This window comes from Formica exsecta, unplaced genomic scaffold (genome assembly GCF_003651465.1).
Source record: "Formica exsecta isolate Colony F162 unplaced genomic scaffold, ASM365146v1 scaffold182, whole genome shotgun sequence".
Classification (NCBI taxonomy): Eukaryota; Metazoa; Arthropoda; class Insecta; order Hymenoptera; family Formicidae; genus Formica; species Formica exsecta.
The window spans coordinates 433,483-450,929 of NW_021849132.1; the positions used below are offsets into that span (position 1 = coordinate 433,483).

At 33.6% G+C, this 17,447-nt stretch overlaps 1 protein-coding gene across 3 annotated transcripts in view; it reads right to left on the minus strand.

Moving 5' to 3' along the window:
• Positions 1 to 27: 27 nt before the first annotated feature.
• The window catches only part of LOC115233683 (protein eva-1 homolog C-like), a 195,632-nt gene continuing 178,212 nt past the window's right edge, over positions 28 to 17,447 (minus strand). For 2 of the 3 annotated variants that reach the window (XM_029804241.1, XM_029804240.1), the window contains exons 7-9: positions 1,978 to 2,232; positions 1,030 to 1,261; positions 28 to 675 (exon numbers count right to left, since the gene is read on the minus strand). In XM_029804241.1, coding sequence (XP_029660101.1) covers positions 447 to 675; positions 1,030 to 1,261; positions 1,978 to 2,232 — 716 coding nt within the window. In that variant the 3' untranslated portion in view covers positions 28 to 446. The remainder of the gene's footprint in view (positions 676 to 1,029; positions 1,262 to 1,977; positions 2,233 to 17,447) is intronic. The other variant, XM_029804242.1, reaches the window with a different exon arrangement.

A 17,447-nucleotide genomic window follows, 5' to 3' on the forward strand; every position in this document is an offset into this window, starting at 1 on the left:
TCGTTGCAATATTGCAGCAAAACAATGTCGTGATTATATGATTCTCCCCTTCTTCATCCTTGCCAACGATAGATTATACACTCCTCGAGAATTTTCGCGCGAATCCCGAAAAATGGACGACACTTTTGCAGACATACAAAAATCCGTAGTGTATAAGTCTGTTTTAACAGCTCCCAGTAAGTGCTTGTCGTTAAAGTCAGCCCGACAAATCTGAGATTGCACTGTCACTACCTACCGTAATTCGGGATGCGATATAAATGGCACAATTTTCTTCGTGTTCAACATAATTTACAGCGGCTCGGTGTAAGAGACGAGTAAGGCTCTGCCGTAAGTCTGCGCGTCTTCCCGTCTCGTCAAATTTAAAAGCAATATTTTCGCGTGCTTACTTCCGGTACCGGGCTCAAGGACGGGGGTCGTCCCTCGCGCGGGACAACCCCTTCCTCTTGTCAGCCGTAGTAATAGCTTTTGCTGTTGAGGCTCCTGGGATTCTCCGCGCGTAGGATCGTGTGAAGATTATCCGTGCCAACCATGTGATTTCCAAGATCGACCCGCATCCCCGTGTTGGTCGCATGAGGCACCGACGCGACGTGGATGCTCGTTGGCGACAGAGGTATCCTTGTATCGGCATAGTAACGTTCGCCGTGAAGCCTCTCGGCCAATTGAGTTTCGGACAATCTACAAGAGATAACGCATCAAGAGTTAAGAGAGAGACAAAATTGTGGTAAAATATTCGAGGCTTTATTCACATTATCAAGGATAAAATTAAAAAAAAAAAACGCCATACAAATTATTTATTCGAGATTAAAATATTCGAGATTGAAAATTCTCAAAACAGATTTTCGATTTCAATTTTCAACTAGACATTTTTCATTACACCGCGTTTATTTTAGCGTGTCTTATAAAACTTATCCCCATTTAAGATGACAAAGATTATTGAAGATCTAAATACGCTTAAGAGAATTACTCAGATCTTATTAATTCACTTAATAATCAAAAAATTCATTTTTTGTTTAAAAAAAAAAAAATTACCTTGCGTCTTGCATTGGTACTGCAACTGGTGTGGTAAGATCGATATCCGCATCAATTTCGGAAATATCGTCGGTGAATCCATTTGGAAGAGTCTCGTTATTCGCATGGAACTTTGCATCCCTCTTGGCGCGATGCCGGCTGACTAACAGGCGGCCAATAACCAGTCCCAGAAAGAGCAAGATACCAGCGCTGACCGATACGATAATGTAGAGGTAAAACTTCTCTTGGTTGTCTGCAGGCATCATGTTAAACGTACACCTTAAATTTTCTTTCTGGTTTTTATTCCCCGTAAAATATCGAAAAGCAGATTCAAACATCATAGTCATAATGGAAAAAAACAAAATATAAATATCAATAGAAGCTTTTATTCGTGTTTGTTTTTATCCAATTTGTAGATCTACATGGTGTTTATGTATACAGATAAGCGTGACGCGACATTCAAAGAAAGCTCGAAATTGTGAATTAAAAGTAAAATTCGACTAACATGCTACACCACCTATTGTTACTAGAAACAATGCCAAACACACAATGCATATATTTGCCAAACAGGAATCAATAATTATCATTTCAACATGACTCTTTATATGTTTTCAAAAATTGAAAGACTAAAATACAAATCGATCAATTTCAACTTTAGTTCAAGTTTGAGTACAATAAGCATAGAGAAAAATAGTTTTATACTATTTGTGATAATTTAAAATTAAAAGATATACATCTCCATACTTTTGACATTTAAAATTGAACTAATTTCGATATCAATCCGTGCATAATCAAAAATGATTTCTTCTTTTTTCACGCAGGATGCTCAGACAGTTAAAATATCATTCGCCAACCTCGCTCGTGGAACGAACTACCCTGTCGTATCCAACCCTGGCATAAATCGAGGTTGATTTGCAACAGCATACTTTACCAGCTGAAAATACAACGACCAACCGATGGTGTACTCACTCGTGATGAAGGAATATGCATTGATCCACTCATTGAGGTATCCCACCACTAGGCGATCCTCCTCTTCCGGAAACGCGTAGACGACGGTAGTGCAGTTTCCGGATGCGCCGACGGCGCCCGGCGTAGTTGCGGCATTACCAACCCCGTTGTCGCTCGCCATTGCAACCCCCTGGATAACCGTGGGCGGTAAAGGCGATAAGGGTAAATGTTTCGCCCCGATACCGAGCGATTTTAACATGTTCAACCGCGCGTCCACTGTGCACGCGAGAAAACAAAACGTATTCAAACGGCACACATGAGGGGAGGAAGGGAACGAGAGTTTGCGATTGCATGAGACTTTGAGAAAGCAGACATTGGAAACATTATAATCTGGCCGAATTCATTTTTCGATACTACATATACATATGAGAGAAAGAATCTCCAAACTTGGCGTTTCCATTCTGTCTCTTGAAAAGCCAAGATATTTTTTTATATGCATATATTTTTTATAGTATCGAGATCTAGACTCGCAGAAATTATATTGAATTCAATGTCAGGATTCGAGAATAAAAGCGTCAAAGTGAAATCTGTATAAATTATGTAGCAAATTTACAGCGATGACAGATGTAGGAAAGTGTCTCGTAAAGAATAAAACATTACATATCATTAAATCAGTAATGACATCTCAAATAAGTATTGTGTTAGATATATCGCAAAATTTTACAGTTTAGAGACATTTAGAAGAATTTTATACGAAATAAATTGTATATATATATATATATATGATACGACGATGTATAATTTCTTGCATTTTAGAATACAAGATATATATTATATAGATATTTATTACAAGATATCTATCGATAAAAAAAAAAGATTAATCACTGTGTTATTCACAACGAAAAATACTATTAATCTTTCACCAAATGCAATATTATTTTTTGAAGCAAAATATACATGGCAAATAGCTGTCTATATCGAAAATGAAAAATAAATGTTGAAATGAACAAACATTACACGATATAACAGTACATTCTACAGTTATAAATACATAAATTTATAGCGTGAAAATGGCTCGCTTCCAATAGCTTTGAAGCGGAATTCAAATTGCAATTTTTATTCTGTAAATCTAATAATAGTAATCTAAATTTTAGCATCTTGCAGCTACATAAATTCGCTAATCTTATATTAGCAAATCATGCTCCTCTTTTTAAACAAGTTTAAAACATCATTAATTAAAGTTTTTCAAAGAATAATATTTACTTAACGCAGTTTTGTAACATTAAAAGTTAGATAGAATTAAAAAAATGTAACAGAGAGTTCTCTTACATGATGCTTTGTTCTAGTAAATGTACATTTTGCGCGATCCGATATGCATAATGCAAATATGTTTTTCCAGCAAACTTCCACGGCGAGAATGATTGATCACATCGTAACGTCCCCTAATAGTCTCTACCGAATAAATCATGGGAGCTGTGTCCGGCACAGGTCTCTCGTCACCCAGAGTACCATTGTTTTAGCGAGGATTGCGATTTAAGGAACAGGATTAGTCACTCAATCGTCATTAAAATTCATGATCTTTGTTACATTTATCGACCGGAGTCTAAAGCACGTAAAAAAAGCCCCGAGAAACTCGCGACAAGTCGTTCTCCTTGTGTCTCTTCATGGATCGCGGAACTTAAATGGCACATTCTATCTGCGGGTACGTTTCACGGTTTTCCGACTTACTTTTCGCGCGGGTTATTTTTCAGGAAAGAACTCTGCACAGTGTCTCCGAATGCCAATAGAAAATAGAAATGTAGGAGCGGAGTAAGATATACGAATGAAGTAGTCCGTGTCTTTGCGTTGTCGAGAATTGACAGAAGTATTCGATGCACAGATCGTACGTAGTTGATTACGTGTGATTTAATCCAACTACAATTCTTTCTGAATATTAAAATATTACAAGAGTATCTATGCAAAATTTTAGCAACACTCAAGTTTTAATATCTTTAAAATATTTATCAAAAAAAAGAAAAAAGTTATATAATCCCTTTGCTATAGAATTGCTAAATATTAACGTGAAAATTAGTCTATAAATAAATTCAAGAGATTAAGGAGTAATTTTTAATTCCACTTACTATACCTTGTTCTGTTCTCTAGAACCACGCACGATATGCTTCGTTATAAAACGACTAATGCAAGCAGACTTGAAGATGATGAATTACTCGGGTCTCGCGAAGCAGTTTTGCTGACGCGATAAAAATAAAGAAAGAATCAGCATATTGCAAATGCTGAGACACATACTTATTAAAGCCATTTGTATATTTCGTGTAAAAATTATTTAATTATCCTAAAATTTGAGCTAAAAAATCGAATAGAGTAAAGATTTTTTAATTTTGTATTCTCCATTGTATTATTTAGCATATTTTCGCAATCCACATCCACTAGTTGATCATATACTGTATATTAAATAGAACGAAATTAGAACGTTCATTGGAAAGTTTCCGTTTCATCGGGGGGCTTAGTAATGTCTTAGCTTCGAGTTATTTACATCATAATTCAAACAATATGGTCCTAGTTCTTCCAGGCCGCGTTGTTCCACCAAGACTGCTATCTCTCCCAAGCGAGATAACGTTCGCAGTTCCTAGTTTTCTAATTAGTGACTTGGGAATGCTTACAATTAGCCGCTGACGGAATTCGATGTCGCGAAATTTCGCTGCTATCCTGTGGCACGAGTTTTCTTTTCCCATTTACGGACAAATTATATCTGTTTATAAAATTTACATAACGGATTTAATTGTGAAATTGTTTTAATATGTTATTATAATAAATATATCCTCTCTCTCTTTTGAAGTAAAAAAGTTATTAGCATGGGCTAAGAAATAGAAAAAAAATACAATGAGTTTAGTATTGCGATGTATCAATCGTGTGACGTGCACGTATAACTAAATATTGGGTTGAATGAAAAGTTTGTCCCGTTTTTTGCTAACAGATAAAGACCGAAAAAACAGTATGAATTTTCCGTTCAATACATACATAAAAATTCAATATTTCGTCTTAAAAATGTGCAAACTATTGGAGATCATCTTTACAAGGATGCATTTAATTATAGTAACACAATATCTTCAATTACAGTTCGTAAGACTTTTATCAGTGCTCAGAAGAAGATAAAAAATGCAAAGATAAAGTTTAGTAGAATATGTACAGTTCACTTTACATTGGGCATGTTTGAAAATGTTGATTAGGAATTCGAATTAGGAATCGATATGGAAATTATATTTATTTTTCAAGTACTTTCTTATATCTTTCCATAAAAAATATTTCGCCAGCGATACACAAAGTATTGATTGATCCTATTACATTGCAAGTTTCCACTATGCGTCTTTTGATGAATTTACTCAGCCGACCAGATAATAGCTGCGTCTGACGTGAGTCTTCAAACATAGAGTTACGTAATTCTGTTTGCGTCTTGTAGCAAGTAATGTGGATATGAAATCAGTCGGTGTTGAATAATTATGCCGTCAAAGGAAACTAAATTACAAATTTAGAATTAATATTCATGGAAATATTGTAGCAAAAGAATCGCGATTCTGCGAGTAGATGCTCTTTGAACGTAGTGATAATGAGTTTAATAGAACAATTCGAATTTCCGTTACAATTTCAAACTTAAAAAAATGTTGTTTAATATCATAACAGCGAGTATCAATTTTTACTCGTTAATCGAATACAATATAAATACAATTATAATAACTATTATCGATTTTATGTATAATAAAATTAATATCAAAGTAATATATTTTTCTGAAGTTTAAAGCTCTATCGTAATATAGTGAAATAAAGATTAGATGAGTTTCATAAGATATGCGGGCTAAAAATATTAACGGCAAATGCAATTCGTACGCTTAAACGGGGTGTAAAAAATATTGCACGAGAGAAAGCGGTACGAGAATACATACGGTAGCGGACTAATTTTAAGCGTTGGTTGAATTATAGGAGTATCGGGGCGAAATCAGTGCCTCGCTCGAGATAGCAATCGATCGTCCATGAAAGTTTAATTTCAGTACCGTGCATTTCACATTTTATTCTTCATAAAGTATGCAACGCGCGTATAGCGGTATATACATACATATGCAGTCGGATGTTTCTCTCGGATGTTTTTAACGCGCGTAAGCATATTATAGCAAAAATAAAATCACTTTTTTTTTTTTTTATTAACTGGATAAATAAACTATTTTCAGTTTATCGCCAAAAATTATCTTTGTCGCAACAAGACGATCAAAAATTTATATTCACGATGGCGCATCACAATATTATTCGATATCGCAAACATATTGCGCTTGTTGTGACGTAAAACGTAATCTACATACATGGAAGAGCCGGTATTATCAACAGAAATTAATTTGTTTATTATAACAGCGCTGAAACAACGAGTATCAAATTATGTAGGTATATTAGAATGATCCTGCGAGCAAATCACGTTGAAAAACATATTTAAAAACAATACTCAATTATCTCCCCGCTATAAATAATCTCCCGAAATTGCAAAACGCAATTTCGTTTCGCGCGCAAAATTAGATATTCGCGCACTCGAGCAGTGAAACGCGTTAAACACGCATCCATTATTAAAAAAAAGAGGAAGCAAAAAAAAAAAGAAGTATTTTACCTAGAATTCCGAAACGGACGAACGAACGAGCGTGTTCGTACGCACTGGCGAACGAAACGTGACAAAGCCGAAAAGTTATCGTGGACGAAATAGGGAACGTGAATACCGTTACTTTTTTATTGCGTAAACATTTTTATTCCACGGCAAAATAATTTCAGTTGTGCCGTAAAAAGTGTTCTGCACTCCCGCCAACGCGAACTACGTCTCGGAGCTGCGGTGAAATTATTGCTCGCATCCGCGAGTCGCGAGTCGCGCGCGAACTACGTATACCGTGACTGAAAGAAGAATCACGCGCCCGGTCTGCACCGCCACCTGTTTCGCACACGTCGCGAAAAGAGCGAGCATTTTACGACACCTGTAATATATAGGCGTAATACGCTATGTGCAATTTTGGACCTGCCTTACGATACATATAGCACAGTAACGCTTCTCATATATTTCAGCATTTTACTTGAAGAAAATTTAAAAAAAATTATTACATGTAATCAACTTTAAATTTTCAAAGAATAATTACAGTAATGATACTGAAATTTTTATCTCGCTTGTATACATCCAAATAATAAAAAAATCGTTGCCAATTAAATTAACATACAACTCAGATAAGTTACTCCTAAATTAATGTTCCAATTACGTTTCATAAATAAATTATTTCATCACGACACACACATACATATACGCAACTTTAAATTCTCAAAAAATAATTAAAGAAATTATACTGAAACTTCTATCCTTCTTGTATAAATCTAAATAATGGAAAATCTTTGCCAACTAAATTAATATATGATTCGTAAAACATTTTAAATATGACATTATATAAGAATTATAAAAAAATATATATCATTAATAAATCATTAACAACAATGACCCATATTCAGTTAGGATTAAACAAATGCTTAATTTTGTACTCATATATATGTATATAAAGAAAAATAATCAAATGTTGGTTTCCCGGATATTGATTACTTTGTCGGTTTAAATAAAAGATAAGTTACTCTCGAATTAATTCTAATTACGTTTCATGAATAAATTATTTCATCGAGACACAGACACCTACAGCTTAATTAATTAATCGCGGCTTTGAGAAAAAAAACTTAGCAATTCATTATCAAGTAATCAAAAGCGCAACTCGTAAATCTATGTGATAGAAAACGTGGGTGTAAAATCCGCCGCTAAAACGCTTCGGACTTTGAAGGCAATAAAGTATCGCACCGCGTTAAGCTCGTAAAGCAGGGATCTCCTGTCATCGCGCGAGTCAACCAAAATTCCAGGGAATCCCTAATCGACATTCGATGGTTCGCCGTGGTGTCAGTATATTGACTCCGAATCGATCATTGGCGAAGCAACCCGTAGTGAAATAGTCATATCGCTCCCAATTCTGATACTAATGTCAACATCAATCACTAATAGCGGCTATTAATCGTGTCGCAACGTTTGCCTGAAGAAGCTACGCCAGCGAATGACATTTTGTGAAATCTACTGTGAGATATCTCGGTCTTAAAACTCGATAAGTTTAAACGTTTTTTATTACAAGTGTTCATTCGGAAAACAAAAATGCTTACAATATATTTAGTATTTTACGCAATGAAAAAGAAAAAAAAAGATTTTTACTGCAAAGCTGTCATTTGTGAATCAAGATTGTCATAAATGTCATGTGTTTTTTTTCTTGATTTTTACTCGATTGATAAAATAACTCTCTCTCACTAATATTTCAGTCTAATATTTAACTAAATCATTTGTTAATTCCTCTTTTTTCTTTTAATTGATCGCGATTGTTTGAAAAACAATAGTTATATTTTTTTCCATTTAAAGATACGATATGGTATTAAATACAACAATTGTGTGATTAAAATAAAAGAAATTATTGCAGTTAATATAATATGTGCTGTTAAAATTGAAGCAAATATTATCGCCCGAGTTAGCTTGCAAAGTTGATTAGCGATAAGAACTCGATCCAAGAATCAACAATTTCTCTTTACAAACTAAAAGTTTCATTTGTAAGTAGTTCACCTGGTAGATATTGATGTCGTGACAGTTGTTCGATAATTGCTTTTGCATAGACAGCTTTTCGCCTAGTTTGTAGGCAAGAGAACGGTCTCGAAACTTACCAACTACTATGTATAACTTTATTAAATGACTGGCATTGACTTTGTTGACGATTTCTCAGTTACGTCATAACGTTCATCGAGAAATTTACATATCACATATCATTATCAAATTATGCTATATTGAATGGAAGTATCTTACTATAATACTTGCGTTCATATGTCTCGAATAATGCATACTGTGTAATAAATATATAAGTATTGAAAAAATAATAAAAATATGAAACAACCATTATACTCGTTTTTAATATCTTTAAAGGATAAATATAATTTCATGACTTAAATACATTATATTCACACAGATTGAACACAGACTGTAAAAATCATTTCTCTCTCACGCACATTTGCAAAATTTTTATATCCTTTTAAATAAAATTAAAATTATATCTTGGCTTTAAAAACTTTTATTTATTCTCCTTTTATTATTAATAATGCTTATCATAATTAAAACTCTCTACACAATCCATTAAAATAACTGGCAATCTTAAAAATATATTCTAAAAATGAATATATATTCTTCACATTGTAAAGATAGTTTTGAATAATTGCTGTGTAGAATACATTTTACACAATGGTAAAAATGAAAGAAATTAAGATTGCTTTGTACGAAGAGAGGAAAGAACAGAATAAAACCAAATTTTATCTTGTTTGGCGGTACGAAAGGATCTTTACTGTAGTCAAAGCCGGAATTAACAGGTCGCGGCTTAGTCCGTGCGAGGAAGGCTAGCAAGTTAAAAATGTAAATAGAAGGGAGAGTAAAGTTCCGCTTGAGCATGGGCTAAGAAATAGAAAAAAAATACAATGAGTTTAGTATTGCGATGTATCAATCGTGTGACGTGCACGTATAACTAAATATTGGGTTGAATGAAAAGTTTGTCCCGTTTTTTGCTAACAGATAAAGACCGAAAAAACAGTATGAATTTTCCGTTCAATACATACATAAAAATTCAATATTTCGTCTTAAAAATGTGCAAACTATTGGAGATCATCTTTACAAGGATGCATTTAATTATAGTAACACAATATCTTCAATTACAGTTCGTAAGACTTTTATCAGTGCTCAGAAGAAGATAAAAAATGCAAAGATAAAGTTTAGTAGAATATGTACAGTTCACTTTACATTGGGCATGTTTGAAAATGTTGATTAGGAATTCGAATTAGGAATCGATATGGAAATTATATTTATTTTTCAAGTACTTTCTTATATCTTTCCATAAAAAATATTTCGCCAGCGATACACAAAGTATTGATTGATCCTATTACATTGCAAGTTTCCACTATGCGTCTTTTGATGAATTTACTCAGCCGACCAGATAATAGCTGCGTCTGACGTGAGTCTTCAAACATAGAGTTACGTAATTCTGTTTGCGTCTTGTAGCAAGTAATGTGGATATGAAATCAGTCGGTGTTGAATAATTATGCCGTCAAAGGAAACTAAATTACAAATTTAGAATTAATATTCATGGAAATATTGTAGCAAAAGAATCGCGATTCTGCGAGTAGATGCTCTTTGAACGTAGTGATAATGAGTTTAATAGAACAATTCGAATTTCCGTTACAATTTCAAACTTAAAAAAATGTTGTTTAATATCATAACAGCGAGTATCAATTTTTACTCGTTAATCGAATACAATATAAATACAATTATAATAACTATTATCGATTTTATGTATAATAAAATTAATATCAAAGTAATATATTTTTCTGAAGTTTAAAGCTCTATCGTAATATAGTGAAATAAAGATTAGATGAGTTTCATAAGATATGCGGGCTAAAAATATTAACGGCAAATGCAATTCGTACGCTTAAACGGGGTGTAAAAAATATTGCACGAGAGAAAGCGGTACGAGAATACATACGGTAGCGGACTAATTTTAAGCGTTGGTTGAATTATAGGAGTATCGGGGCGAAATCAGTGCCTCGCTCGAGATAGCAATCGATCGTCCATGAAAGTTTAATTTCAGTACCGTGCAATATTAACGGCAAATGCAATTCGTACGCTTAAACGGGGTGTAAAAAATATTGCACGAGAGGAAGCGGTACGAGAATACGGTAGCGGACTAATTTTAAGCGTTGGTTGAATTATAGGAGTATCGGGGCGAAATCAGTGCCTCGCTCGAGATAGCAATCGATCGTCCATGAAAGTTTAATTTCAGTACCGTGCATTTCACATTTTATTCTTCATAAAGTATGCAACGCGCGTATAGCGGTATATACATACATATGCAGTCGGATGTTTCTCTCGGATGTTTTTAACGCGCGTAAGCATATTATAGCAAAAATAAAATCACTTTTTTTTTTTTTGATTAACTGGATAAATAAACTATTTTCAGTTTATCGCCAAAAATTATCTTTGTCGCAACAAGACGATCAAAAATTTATATTCACGATGGCGCATCACAATATTATTCGATATCGCAAACATATTGCGCTTGTTGTGACGTAAAACGTAATCTACATACATGGAAGAGCCGGTATTATCAACAGAAATTAATTTGTTTATTATAACAGCGCTGAAACAACGAGTATCAAATTATGTAGGTATATTAGAATGATCCTGCGAGCAAATCACGTTGAAAAACATATTTAAAAACAATACTCAATTATCTCCCCGCTATAAATAATCTCCCGAAATTGCAAAACGCAATTTCGTTTCGCGCGCAAAATTAGATATTCGCGCACTCGAGCAGTGAAACGCGTTAAACACGCATCCATTATTAAAAAAAAGAGGAAGCAAAAAAAAAAAGAAGTATTTTACCTAGAATTCCGAAACGGACGAACGAACGAGCGTGTTCGTACGCACTGGCGAACGAAACGTGACAAAGCCGAAAAGTTATCGTGGACGAAATAGGGAACGTGAATACCGTTACTTTTTTATTGCGTAAACATTTTTATTCCACGGCAAAATAATTTCAGTTGTGCCGTAAAAAGTGTTCTGCACTCCCGCCAACGCGAACTACGTCTCGGAGCTGCGGTGAAATTATTGCTCGCATCCGCGAGTCGCGAGTCGCGCGCGAACTACGTATACCGTGACTGAAAGAAGAATCACGCGCCCGGTCTGCACCGCCACCTGTTTCGCACACGTCGCGAAAAGAGCGAGCATTTTACGACACCTGTAATATATAGGCGTAATACGCTATGTGCAATTTTGGACCTGCCTTACGATACATATAGCACAGTAACGCTTCTCATATATTTCAGCATTTTACTTGAAGAAAATTTTAAAAAAATTATTACATGTAATCAACTTTAAATTTTCAAAGAATAATTACAGTAATGATACTGAAATTTTTATCTCGCTTGTATACATCCAAATAATAAAAAAATCGTTGCCAATTAAATTAACATACAACTCAGATAAGTTACTCCTAAATTAATGTTCCAATTACGTTTCATAAATAAATTATTTCATCACGACACACACATACATATACGCAACTTTAAATTCTCAAAAAATAATTAAAGAAATTATACTGAAACTTCTATCCTTCTTGTATAAATCTAAATAATGGAAAATCTTTGCCAACTAAATTAATATATGATTCGTAAAACATTTTAAATATGACATTATATAAGAATTATAAAAAAATATATATCATTAATAAATCATTAACAACAATGACCCATATTCAGTTAGGATTAAACAAATGCTTAATTTTGTACTCATATATATGTATATAAAGAAAAATAATCAAATGTTGGTTTCCCGGATATTGATTACTTTGTCGGTTTAAATAAAAGATAAGTTACTCTCGAATTAATTCTAATTACGTTTCATGAATAAATTATTTTATCGAGACACAGACACCTACAGCTTAATTAATTAATCGCGGCTTTGAGAAAAAAAACTTAGCAATTCATTATCAACTAATCAAAAGCGCAACTCGTAAATCTATGTGATAGAAAACGTGGGTGTAAAATCCGCCGCTAAAACGCTTCGGACTTTGAAGGCAATAAAGTATCGCACCGCGTTAAGCTTGTAAAGCAGGGATCTCCTGTCATCGCGCGAGTCAACCAAAATTCCAGGGAATCCCTAATCGACATTCGATGGTTCGCCGTGGTGTCAGTATATTGACTCCGAATCGATCATTGGCGAAGCAACCCGTAGTGAAATAGTCATATCGCTCCCAATTCTGATACTAATGTCAACATCAATCACTAATAGCGGCTATTAATCGTGTCGCAACGTTTGCCTGAAGAAGCTACGCCAGCGAATGACATTTTGTGAAATCTACTGTGAGATATCTCGGTCTTAAAACTCGATAAGTTTAAACGTTTTTTATTACAAGTGTTCATTCGGAAAACAAAAATGCTTACAATATATTTAGTATTTTACGCAATGAAAAAGAAAAAAAAAGATTTTTACTGCAAAGCTGTCATTTGTGAATCAAGATTGTCATAAATGTCATGTGTTTTTTTTCTTGATTTTTACTCGATTGATAAAATAACTCTCTCTCACTAATATTTCAGTCTAATATTTAACTAAATCATTTGTTAATTCCTCTTTTTTCTTTTAATTGATCGCGATTGTTTGAAAAACAATAGTTATATTTTTTTCCATTTAAAGATACGATATGGTATTAAATACAACAATTGTGTGATTAAAATAAAAGAAATTATTGCAGTTAATATAATATGTGCTGTTAAAATTGAAGCAAATATTATCGCCCGAGTTAGCTTGCAAAGTTGATTAGCGATAAGAACTCGATCCAAGAATCAACAATTTCTCTTTACAAACTAAAAGTTTCATTTGTAAGTAGTTCACCTGGTAGATATTGATGTCGTGACAGTTGTTCGATAATTGCTTTTGCATAGACAGCTTTTCGCCTAGTTTGTAGGCAAGAGAACGGTCTCGAAACTTACCAACTACTATGTATAACTTTATTAAATGACTGGCATTGACTTTGTTGACGATTTCTCAGTTACGTCATAACGTTCATCGAGAAATTTACATATCACATATCATTATCAAATTATGCTATATTGAATGGAAGTATCTTACTATAATACTTGCGTTCATATGTCTCGAATAATGCATACTGTGTAATAAATATATAAGTATTGAAAAAATAATAAAAATATGAAACAACCATTATACTCGTTTTTAATATCTTTAAAGGATAAATATAATTTCATGACTTAAATACATTATATTCACACAGATTGAACACAGACTGTAAAAATCATTTCTCTCTCACGCACATTTGCAAAATTTTTATATCCTTTTAAATAAAATTAAAATTATATCTTGGCTTTAAAAACTTTTATTTATTCTCCTTTTATTATTAATAATGCTTATCATAATTAAAACTCTCTACACAATCCATTAAAATAACTGGCAATCTTAAAAATATATTCTAAAAATGAATATATATTCTTCACATTGTAAAGATAGTTTTGAATAATTGCTGTGTAGAATACATTTTACACAATGGTAAAAATGAAAGAAATTAAGATTGCTTTGTACGAAGAGAGGAAAGAACAGAATAAAACCAAATTTTATCTTGTTTGGCGGTACGAAAGGATCTTTACTGTAGTCAAAGCCGGAATTAACAGGTCGCGGCTTAGTCCGTGCGAGGAAGGCTAGCAAGTTAAAAATGTAAATAGAAGGGAGAGTAAAGTTCCGCTTGTCCTGAAAGCTCTCATCAAGCTATGTAACTTTGACTAAAGCGATTTTGTCCTACGGGGCCGTATTACATTCTCGTTGTAGCTTGCCGATGCAGGCTTACAAACGATATTTAATGAGACATAGTGACCTATTTCCTTTAGTTCTATTGCTTTTAACAAGAGTTATCATCTTATTTATCTTTTATCTCTCCATAATAGTATAAATATGTGCAGAGATAAAACAAATATATTTTTTTATCTTATGTGTGTGTAAAATTATTTAATATATTTCTCCGAAATTTTCATTGATACTATGCATACATTGTTATAATAAATAGTGATTGATAAAGAGATGTGGGGTACAATGAGAAGAAGTAAAGTAAAATGTTTTCGCAATTTTTTTACATTTATAAATGCGAGGAAATGGCGCTGTTCCTGATGAAATGTCACTCAACGTTTGCACAAAACGCGGCAGAACGTTTCAACGTCAATCTCCGCCACAGATACAATATCTAGCTTTTATGGGAAGACATCCCGGTGGTACGCGTTATCTACTATGTAGAACCGTTATATCGTATCCCGAATGGCCGTTTAATAGCACGGTTAAATTTTCAGGTATGTCTGACTTGTGTTAGTAAGATTGCTACATGTATGATGGGATATGCTGACTACCATTATATCATAGTAATGTGTTGTGTTGCAAAAGTTACTTTCAAAATAGTATATATCATGAAATTAATAATATAATAATCTAATTTATTACATCCATTTAAAGACAAAATCGCTCGCTGTCAATAATATTAATATTATTATATTATTAATATATAAATCGAATGATATTATTACTAAAAGAAAAGCAGTTTACAAATAAATAATAATCATCTTAGGCGTGGATTTTTATAATTAAAAAATTACAGTAACTGTGATATTTCCATCCCTATTATATTTTAAATTAATAATTTAATATCTTTCGTTTAATTTTGTTAGATATTTTTCACGTTACGACTGAAACATGAAAAATTGAATAAAATCTCGTACACAGATTACGTACCGGAGGAACAAGAATGCGCCATTTTACAGTTAGCTAACACGATTCACTTAATTAGTTACGTCAAGGTGACGGCGAAACACGATAACTTAAGATTGTCCCCAGACATTCCACTCGATTAAAAGCCATCCAATTTTAGCGCTAAGTTCTATCATTGTTTGCTGGATAAATGTACGGGAATGGCTGTAGCCTAATGCGCGAAACGTGCCGTTTCTTATCTTTGCTAACGACGAAATATGCGCTGATCCTCATTTGTCCGTGTCGGCACAGAACAATTGTAACGATTTCTTCGCTTAAAATATGACACCGCATTTACCAAAAGACACAATATTTGTTCATCATGCTGTATTACATTTGTAGCAGCGAATTTTGAAGATAAGTAATCATTAATAATGCCAATGTCACGTAATTTGTTTTTAACGCTTTCGAACAATTAATAGTAGCTGTATTATAAAATTATATTGTGCAGCGCAGCTTCAAGTGCAGTAAAACAGCTTCATATTAATCCACGAATTTTAGCATACGCTCGCGCGGTTTATAAATACATTGCACTTAAAAATTCGCGCGTAAAATTGAATATATATTCATATAAAAATACAGAAATTATTTAATTATTATATAAATTTCTTTGTCAAAACTAAATTTTATTCAATTAAATTAAATTCTAAATTATACCATTTTATTTTATTACCATATTATTTTATTATAGTACTATATATGATAAGAGAAATAATATATATATGAAAATAAATTGTGTTAAATATATCAAAAATTTTAGTTAGCTTTATCTTGTTGATAAAATAAAATATAAATATAAATTCCAACATTCTTAGAATATTCATTTAATATATACATAATTTTGATCACGATTAAATAATATATAAGTTTTATTTATTAAGGGAGAACATGGAATGTTTATGTATAAAAGATATAAACAACATTAATCTTCTCCGCGGCAATCAAGATCCATTCCCACGATTCCGTTAATCATTAACTTTCCTATCATCTAATAAGTTTCAAGACACAATTTGTATATTTTTGAGTCTGATTGCACGAGTATCAAAGAATCAAATTTGCTTATCGAATGCCGGCAGGCCAGCTTGATTTTTAATATTATTTTTCGCTCGATAACGCTAAGCATATCGCTCATATGGGAAAATTCAATTATTAATTTCGCCAATCTAATCAACCGTGAAACATTACGAGATGATGCCGCTTTGTCTGTGCCTAGAACTTTACGAATATTTTGTTCCACTTGAGCCCGAACAAGTTGGAATGGAAAGTGTCAAATTTAGATGGCGCGCCAGCATTCTGAAGAAAGTAAGACAGAAAAGTTTAAGCAGATTTTTCCTCTTCGATGTGTCAGACGACGATTTATATAATCTTCTCTCTCGCCAGTATTTCTCTCAATGCACATTTTCAAATTCTTCTCACAAAGTTTTACTACTATATACATTTGTCTGATCCGTATATTTTTGTAACTTTGAAGCGTATTTTTTTGTTCAACAAGTGCTTGGAATTCCAAATTCAGTCTCGCGCGATTGAAGTCTCTGTATTTTTATGAATATCGAGAAAGAATATTGACTATTTCATCATACAGTGGATTACAGTGGATTTCCATTCTGCGGCTAAATCGCCGTTTTCCTCTTAATCTTCTTCGCGCAATGCAGTATCTGTATAACGGTTCATTCGCGGACTTTAATTCGGTTCTGATCTAACCTGGTAAGGATAGACGAGCTAGAGGATGCAGTCATGTCTTTAGGAGGCGGAGGTACTCGGTCATTACCTTTAATTAGTGGCGCGATAGAACTCGCGGTACCTTCGATAAAGTTCGCAAAGCCGGCGAAGTAAAACGTGTCGTCGATAGCGATCGACGCTGAAATTGACCTACTACGAGAGAGAAAGAGAGAGAGAGGGAGACAGGAAGGAAGAGAGAGAGAGAGAGAGGGGGAGAAAGGGAGAGAGCGAGAGAGAAGAGTGGAAGAAAAGAAAAGAGAGAGACGAAGATATAGATTACACTGCCAGACGCAAAGTCAGGTTCACAGGTTTTTTCATCGCTCACATATCGTGCCCCCCCCCCCCCCCCCCC